Source organism: Chamaea fasciata, unplaced genomic scaffold (assembly GCF_029207755.1).
Source record: "Chamaea fasciata isolate MVZ Bird 193981 ecotype frontalis unplaced genomic scaffold, bChaFas1.0.hap1 SCAF_1, whole genome shotgun sequence".
Classification (NCBI taxonomy): domain Eukaryota; kingdom Metazoa; phylum Chordata; class Aves; order Passeriformes; family Sylviidae; genus Chamaea; species Chamaea fasciata.
In genome coordinates this window covers 135629652-135638301 of record NW_027094086.1, presented here as the reverse complement: position 1 = coordinate 135638301, position 8650 = coordinate 135629652, and the positions used below count along the sequence as shown (strand labels likewise).

At 60.5% G+C, this 8650-nt stretch overlaps 1 protein-coding gene across 1 annotated transcript; it reads right to left on the bottom strand.

Annotated features, from left to right (window-relative positions):
• Positions 1-3515: 3515 nt before the first annotated feature.
• On the bottom strand, positions 3516-4891 carry PTF1A (pancreas associated transcription factor 1a). The gene is made up of 2 exons (XM_066190705.1): positions 4192-4891; positions 3516-4076 (listed from the first exon to the last, which is right to left on the bottom strand). The coding sequence occupies exons 1-2, from the start codon at positions 4814-4816 to the stop codon at positions 3874-3876; spliced, it is 828 nt and encodes a 275-aa protein (XP_066046802.1). The 5' UTR covers positions 4817-4891; the 3' UTR covers positions 3516-3873.
• Between the last annotated feature and the right edge of the window lie 3759 nt (positions 4892-8650).

The following is an 8650-nucleotide window of genomic DNA, read 5'->3' as shown; positions in this document are numbered from 1 at the left end:
TTGCATCCCAGCGCCGAGTCCAAGTGTATCGTTGAAAATGTGTTTTATTATAACACATGTCATGCTTTACAGTTCCCATATTGTGTAAAGACAATAGTTAATGGTACATTAAAGACAAGCAAACCATGCCAACACGTCTTGGACACATTGTAAGGGCCTCTCTCTTTGCTCGCTTTAGGCAGCTGCAGTCCAGGACCCAGAAGCACAAAAAGAACAAGTTTGAAATACCAGGTGCATCCGAGAGAACCACGACAGGGATTGATATGTTATAGCCCAGGACATGAACCTAGCAATAAAGATATCATTGCGATTGTTTGCGGCTTCCACGCCATGTAAAGCCGGAGGCGCCGGAGCAGGCTGCTTTCTGGCAGCGGAGGCTCTGCCTCCCCGGGCTCCCCCGGCGCCCTCCGCCAAACCCGAGCACCTGTTGGCCAGACCCCGGCCCCGTCGTGGGAATCGCCTCCCGCCCACGCTTCCAGGTCTCGGCAGCGCGGTTTGTTGTGGAGTTATTTAGGACCATTCCCACCGGCTGCGGGATGCTTTGGAAAGCGGGAGGTTTACCAGGGGACACTCAACTGGTGTTTGTTCGACCTCGCAGCTGGTACTCGGTGCCAGCGAGAGATGCGTGAATGAAAGAGGGATGAGATCCCGGGCTCGGGAGGCTTCACGCCCCGCGCCTCGCAGGGCGCTCACCCGACTGCCGGCAGATGAGAGGCCCTGGGAACCGCGGCGGGACGGGTTCACAGTGCCCACGGCAGCCCCTGCCTGCGCACAGCTCTGCCGAGAAGTCACGCACGCCTTCCCATCCTTTAGCTGGCTGTGCAGGCGAGCGGTCTGCTGCCTCCCTTCCTTTGGGTGGGGGGGCTTGTTTTTTGGGGTTTGTTTGTTGATTTGGTTTTCCGGGTTGGTTTTTTTTAGTTGTGGGGGTTCAGGGGGGTTGTTTTGGGGGTTTTTTGGTTTTGTTTTTGGTTTCGTTTTTTTCTTTATTGGAGGATTGTCGGTTTCGGTAATTAAGTCGTCTTTACACCTGAGGCATCCCGAGGGATGCAGGTTCCGGAAGCACAGCATCAGCCCGCACGCCGACAATCCGCACCTCCCTCCTGTGAGGCTGCGGGAAGCAAACTGCCTGCAAGTGCCTCTGTCACTCCCTCCTACCCCAAGCGGGGCTGGGGATTTCCCCCGCTTTTGTTCTCTTCTACCCTGCTTTCCAGCTCCCGCGGGGATGCGGGGCTGCGGGCAGCGGCGGAGGGAGGCGGGACAGTCCGGGCGGGCCTCCCCCCGCCCCCCCGGGACGCCGTCGGGGCAGTGCGGGCGCGGAGGGTTGGCCCCACGGGAGCCGGCGCGGGGGTTTAGGAGTGCAGCGGGGTCTCTGGGAGTGGGGAAAGGAGGTGGGGAGCCACTGCCCACGGGGCCTCGGGGGACAGCGCTAGAGGGTGCAGCTCACGGCCGCGGAGAGGAGAGGGCAGGTGGCTGGAAACCGGGCTTGCGTGGCCGTCAGTCACGCCTTCCCCACGTTGGTCCGCACCGCGCCGAGCCGTGCTCCCCCACCAGCAAATCCCCCAAAGCTGCCGCAAAAGCTGCGAGCCGGCGTTGCGGGAGCCGCTGGATCCCTGTGGGCCGGGGGACCTGCACTGGCGGTTCCCTCCTGCCCTGTGCGGCGGATTTTGTCGCAGGAACGCGGCGCTGGGGTGAATGGATGATGAGTCAGTCAAAAGGAGCTGTCAGTCTCTTTGAAGATTGCGTTTAAAGGGACTTGCCAAGTCAAGACGGGAGAGTGACAAGATAGAGACCCTGGTGCTTTACATGCGAAGGCCGGCTCTTCCGCTTCATCTGCACCATACTAAAGGATGTGTTGAAGCATTGAATCACAAAAAAGTGGCACGCCAAAGAAAAGGTGCCACATAACAATGATTGTAGTGTTTTAATTGTGGAGGATCGCATCACCAAAGCCAATTGAGACGAACGAGGCTATACACAGAAGGAAACGGTACAGCACTTCCATAACTTATAATTAAACTGAAGTCCGACTAACATTTGACTTTCTAATGAGTGTAATGAGATTACATGCCTGATGGAAGCATTTGTGAAAAAGCGACTTTCTGTGTTTAATGAGGTCCTAATACAGGACAAGATCGAATTATAGGTCGGCTCTTTTTCTCTCAAAGAGCCCCGTTTAAGTTCAATGACACCGGTGCCGCCTGCCTCCCGCCTGCCGCCGGACGGGGCGAGGCTTGCGGCCGGTCAGCCCCGCCGCAGCCCGGAATCGCACGAAAAGTGAGCAAATAAATAAGCAATGACACCCCCACTCAGCCCCCGCCCCGGCCCAGCCTCGGCGTGTTTGCGTGTGAAAGTAGCTCCTCTAATTGCTATTGGAATAGATCCATGCCATCCGCGCTAGGGAACTAAATGTGTTTAACTAGGTTAATGCAATTAGCATGCATGCAACATATTGCTCCCACTTCGCGGCAGTTTTGGGAAAAAAAAAAAAAAAGGAAAAAAAAAAAAAAAAAAAAGGAGAGGGAGAGATGTACAGTATATGATGAGTGATAATTATACCTTGGCTCACCCGGGCCGTTCCCATCCGCCTGGGCACCGCGCGGGGACAGCTCTGCTCCGGCCGCGGGCCGGGCTGGGCATCTGGGATTCTGCCGGGGGCTGAGCCGTCGGGGCTGAGCCGCGGGTGCCACGGGAAAATCAGCACCTGCGGCGTCGGGCCGAGCCCCCCGCCCCAGCCCCGGGCCGCCCCCCCGCTCCCACCGGGAGCACTTGCAGACCCTGGCCCGACCGGCCCCTGCCGCCCCCACCCCTCGCCCCCGGGCAGGTGCAGCCCAGCCGTCCTTTCCGCAGCCGGGCACGCTGAGCTGGGGCTACCAGAGAGATTCTACCACCAGTTGCACGATGGCTTTGCCATCCCCCTACCCTCCCCCCCGCCCCCAGAGGCAGCCCTAGGGCGAGGAGCGCGGGAGCTGTTTCCCAGGCGCGGCCGCTGAGAGAACCGCGGAAGGCTAGGGGCAGCCGGCAGAGCCGCAAGCCTGCCCGGTCCCCACGCTCGTCCTTCCCTCCCCGGCAGCTTTCAGGAAGAGCTCTGTGCGGCTCCGGACAACGCGCCCATTCCCATGGCAGCGGGCTAGGGGGTATAAGGCGGGCGACACACAGCCAAAGTTTGTGTTTGGGGGCTCGGATCTTCCAGCTGGAAGCCACAAGCAGTGCAGAGACACTGAAAGGAGGGGACCTTCTAGAGATAGACAAAGACATCAGTTGGAAGCACTTCAGGAGAGGACGTCAAAAGGGGTGGAGAGAAGGCGAAAGTGTGTCCCCGCCCGTCCCCGTCCCCCCGGCGCTATAAGAGCAGCCCGAGCCTGCGATGGGGCAGAGTGGGGCCAGCATCTGGGCCGAGGGTGCCACTGGGTCTCGGGGCTCACCCCTCCTGGAGATCGGTCCGGGCGTTCATTGCAAGGCTTCCTTGAGATATGGCGGGGCTCTCAAAAGCCGCTTCCCACAAATACACTGCTCCGCAAGGTACAATTCGGGTTTATTATTAACAAACACAAGGAGAGTCCACGCGCGGCAATAAATTATTTTCACAGGTTCTGGCATATTTCCCCCATTAAAAAAAAAAAAAAAAAAAAAAAAAAAAAAAAAAAAAAGTGCTGATGAAATAAACCTATTGCATATCTTTAAAAAAATCAAGATAAATTATATAAATTATATATTCAAAACAGACGATTCTACCTCATTATCACTACTCCGTAATAAATAGATAAATAAAGTTGATTGCCCTTAGACTCTGAATCTTAAATTACATTTAGAATATAGGTCTCTACATACAGCATGTACAGAGCGGGCGGGGACGGGGACCACCCGCGCGGCGCCTCACGCCACGTAGTCAAAGGGGGGCTCGTTCTCTATGTCGTTGACTGAGGGTTTGTTGTTCACCTTCCGCGGGTCCTCGGGGGTCCACACTTTGGCTGTCCGGATGATGTTTTGTTCCTTGAGCTGCTTTTCATCAGTCCACGACAGCGAGTGACCGGCCAGAGGGGGGAGTCCGTAGTCGGGGTCGCTCGGGGAAGGAGATCCTGGAGGGCAGGAGGGAAAAGGAAGGCAGGGGGTTATTGCTGGGGCCGGCATTCCTGCGGAGCGCAGCGCCGGGCCGCACCGGGACGTACCGGGCCGTGCCGACCCGCTACTTACTTGTGCCGCGGTGGCAGATGATGATTTTCTTGGGCTGGCTGGGGCTCTCGCTGCTGGCGCTGCGCAGCGGCAGGTCGGACTGCACCAGTTCGCTGAGGAAGTTGATGTAGCCGATGGCCAGGCGCAGCGTGTCCACCTTGGAGAGGCGCTTTTCGTAGGGCAGAGTGGGGATGTGCGAGCGCAGCCCCTCGAAGGCGTCGTTGATGGACTGCATCCGCCGCCGCTCCCGCACGTTGGCGGCCTGACGGAGCTGCTGCAGCTCCGCCTCGGAGCGCACCCGCCGCCGCCTCTTGGCCGAGCCCAGCGCCTGGAGCCGCCCCCCGGGGGACAGCAGCGCCGCGCCCGCCGCCCCGCAGCATTCGTAGGCGAAGCCGGGCGAGGCGGGAGACGGCGGGAAGGCGGCGGCCGGCGCCGGGCAGCGGTAGCCGCCCTCGGGGTCACCGCCGTCGCGGTAGTATTCCTGCAGCTGCCGGCTGAGGAAGTCCACGTCTGGCTCCAGCAGCCCTTCTGCGGCCAGCACGTCCCGCGGGGGCGGCTCGGAGAAAAAGTCCTCCTCGTCGAAGTAGGGGGGCGAGGAGAAGGAGTCCAGGCCCCCGGGGAAGTGCTCCAGCAGCACAGTCTCCATGCTGCTCCCGCTCCCGGCGCGGACGGGACGGAGCAGGGGGGCAGCCCCCGCCGGGACGCGTCCGCAGCGGCTGTCGCGGGCCCGCTGGCCGAGCCGCCCCGGCGGTGGCGGGGCCGGCGCCCCCGCCCCGCCCTGCCCTGCCCGCCGCGGTGTGGCGGGAGGCCGGGCCGCGCCGCCGCTCTCCGGGGAGGGGCCGGAGCCGCTGGCGCCGCGGGCCGGCACGCGAGGGGTCTTATAACGACATCCCCGGGCGCGTGCCGCCGGCCGCCGCCGCCAGCCAATCAGGGCGCGCCGGGGGGGGCGGGCCGCCCGCCGGGGGACACCGCGCGCGCCCGGGGGGCGGGACCCGACGGAGCCCCCGCCCGGCACGGCCGGGCCCGCACGTCGGGCCGGGGCCCCGCACCGCCCCGGCGCCTCTCCCAGCCAGCCGCTACCGAAACGCGCCTCTTGGCACGGACGCAGCCTCGCTCTCGGCACCGGGAAGCGTCACCCCTGAGCGTCTTACCCCCGGCGTTTTTCCCGCTCCCCCGGGACCGCCGGTCCTCGTCGCCAGCAGAGCTGCTGTCAGAGCGGGCATAGGGGGAATCGATAGCGCGGGTTTCTTCGTGGGATTCGAACTGAAGGCAATTCTATCCAACATCAAAATACATCACGTCAGCTCTTGCGCCCGGCTGTGCATCGATTTTGACCTCATCGGTCCCCGTTGCGTTCTCCCTTTTCCCACCCCATTGCCCCTCTCCGGACGAGCTCGCTCTGCGGAGGCTCTGTTAATAATTCCCTAACAGACTCTCACTGATTAAAGCCTTAAAAATTCTCACTGGAGTGAAATGGATTACCCGCCAGATTAGGAGAGGATTATCTCTGTCATTAGCGCTGCAATAGTTTGTCCGGCAGAATCTGTCGAGGTTTATCGAAAGTGACTTTCCAGCGTGCCACCAGCGCGGGCAGAGATCAAACTCCGCGTGGAAACGTACCCGGGTCTATCAGCAGAGCAAGACAGGGCCAGCTCCAGGAAGGTAATAAATGACTCGACTTCAAAGCCGCTGACATCGCCGTGATAACGGCAGGGAAACGCGTGAGTCACGGGAGGGAACAAAGAGCTTTGCATGAACCACTTCTTGGAAAGTCCCGCCTGCAGACGGACCACGCGGAAAAAGCGAGAAGAGAAGGCGGAGACCTCTGCGCGAAGTCAGGAACGCGCCCACGCGTGGCCGTGGGACTGCTCCCACCGTCCCGGATGGGGGATCTAAGGGAGTGTCCCGTTAGAGGGGCGATGCAACAGCAACGCGGTTCCCCGTGCACGTCCACCCGCGGGGACCTTGGATGAGACTGAGATGAGTGCGTCCGGGCTCCTGTTTCCATTCACGGCCGCCATCCCTCAATCTCTCGCCACGCATCTCTGTCAGGAGCCAGGCTCCTGGATGCCCATCCCCGCAGCGCTGCGGGGTGCCTCCGACACTGCCTCTGCCCCAGCCTGAGCCAGCTCCGCTCCACGGGAGCCTTCCCGCCCCAGGCAGCTGCTCCAGCTTCCTCTGCCTCGTCAGCCCTTCGCCCCTCACGGCTGTTTTCTTGCACCGGCTGCCCCAAAACCGCCCGCAAGTCTTAGATGCAGTCTCACGAGCGTCGAGTGCGGGCAATAATCCCTTCCCTTGGTCCGCTGGGCTGTGTTCGTGTTCATACCGCTCAGAGCTGCTGCTGGCACTCCGTGGGCTCTGGCCCAGCTCGCTGCCCACCGGCGCCTGGTGGGCACCGTGGGCACCGCTCCGAGTGGCACTGAGCACGGCGGCCGGGAGTCCCCTCGGCGTTCCTAGCCGTAGCTTGGCAGAGGCATCGCTCGCCCTGGGATCACTCTTCCCGAGCAGCCCTGTCTCGTTGAGCCGGGTCCACCTGGGAGAGCAAACACAGCTTCGGCATCGTATGAACAGAGACGTTTTCCTTTCCCCGCCCCGGGGCTACCCCTAACACTCCCAAGCATCCCTGTCCCTCCTTTATTTACCCTCCTCACCGCTGGGTGGGTTAAATGCTTGGCGATCCCAGGGCAGCTTGGTGTGAGGCGCTGGTGGGAAGGCAGGGACCTGTGCCGAGCCCTGGAGGCTGCGGTGGCGGGTGGAGAGGTCGGGTAGTCTGGGAGAGCCCAGGGCCACCCCTGCAGCCCCACGGCCCCCAGGAACCGCCAACGCATCCACAGGCGGTCCCACATCTGCTGTTCCGTCGGGGTGCAGACCCCGAGCCCCTGTTTCGTGTCACGTCCAGCAGTCCGGGCTCCAGGCATGTGCAGACCCGAGGAACAGGGGCTCAGCTCGCAGTTCCTCTTGTCCCGCTGGGACAAACCTGAACGGGAACCTGGTCCTTCCCCACCTTGTCCCCGCACAACGCAGAAGAATCTCCTTTTTCAAAGAAAATGTGGACTTGAGTGCGGCTGGGGAACGATGGCTGCGGGTGGAGCAACACAGCCAGAAGCATCCCTCTCAAATCCGTGTCACACCTACTGCAAAACACATGGAAAATGAAGAAAGCAAACCCCTAGCAACACTGAGGTGATTTCGGGAGAATTTGCTGGCCACAGAGCTGGCTCTGTTTCCTCTCTTGCATGCCCAAGGGGTCATCACCCATGGGGTGGCAAGTCCTTCTTCCTGCCACGTCCCGGCTGGAGCCAAGCACTTGAAAGCCGATGAGCAAACTATGTCAAGTGGCTGCTGACACCACTGCTCCCGCTCGAGACACGCAGACCCACATACAATCAATCATAGCCCACCTTGCAGCGTTTCCCCCAGGTCAGACAGGCTAAGTGCCGCCAGATCCTGAAGGGGAGTAACACCCCCAAACAGGCTCTCTCCCCCAAAACCTTTGCCACCAGCCTTCTCGCAGCGCAGCATTTTGACCACGGTGTGTCCCTGTCCTCGAGACCGTGACAAGGCGCCAGGGTAAAGGTTTCTCGTTAACGCAGTGGTGAAGCATCTTCCCGACAGCCTTAACTGAAGGTCTTAAGGGATAAGAAAGAGGAGAAGGGGATCTCTCCTGTTGATCCAAGAACAACAAATGTCCACAGAGGCTGGGGAGCCCAGTTTATTTACCATGCCAGTGTTTCCCCCTTTCCCAGGGCTGTCGGTGCCTGTTCGGCTCTGGCACACGATAGTACAGCGCAGCCTGGGTGAGCCCTGCAGCATTAGGATGCAAATGTTACACTGTGGAGGTGGCGCGACACCACCGGGCCACAGAACTCGGGCAGGTAGTCTGGGAAGTCAGTCTGTGCGGTCTGTCTGTCCCTGACAGGCAGCTCCGTCGGGACCGACGGTGAAGGGAGCGCGTTGCAAAGGAAAGCGGAGGGATATATTCAGAACCTACTGTTTCCGAACTGCTGGGTGCTGGGAGCTTGTCGTGAAACCGGTCAGACCTAGCAAATCATTGGAAAATTTGGGGCAGTGCCACAGGGAGGAAAGCGATGCAGAGAGAACCCCAGGACAGGCACGGCTAGCGCTCTACCTGCGCGCTGGCGAGCTCAAGCAATGAAACATCGCTCCCGGGTTCCTCAGCTCTCAATGCGACACCCGGCAGAAGCGATTCCCTCGCTGTGCCGAACTCAGCCCTCGCCCCTGCGGCAGTGATGGACGCAGATGAACGATTCCAATTTCGTACATTTGCCTTTGGGAAATGAGTACCGTCCCCGAAGGAACCACCTGAGGTGCAGGAAGGTTCCTCTCGGGTTGCCTAAGATATTACAAAAGAAAAATTGCGAAGACCAGGAGCAAGTACAAGCGGAACCTGGGCCGCGGCACTGCACTTGGACCACCACCGCTGTGTCACAGACCGCCTTCTTTCAACATTTGTCCAGCG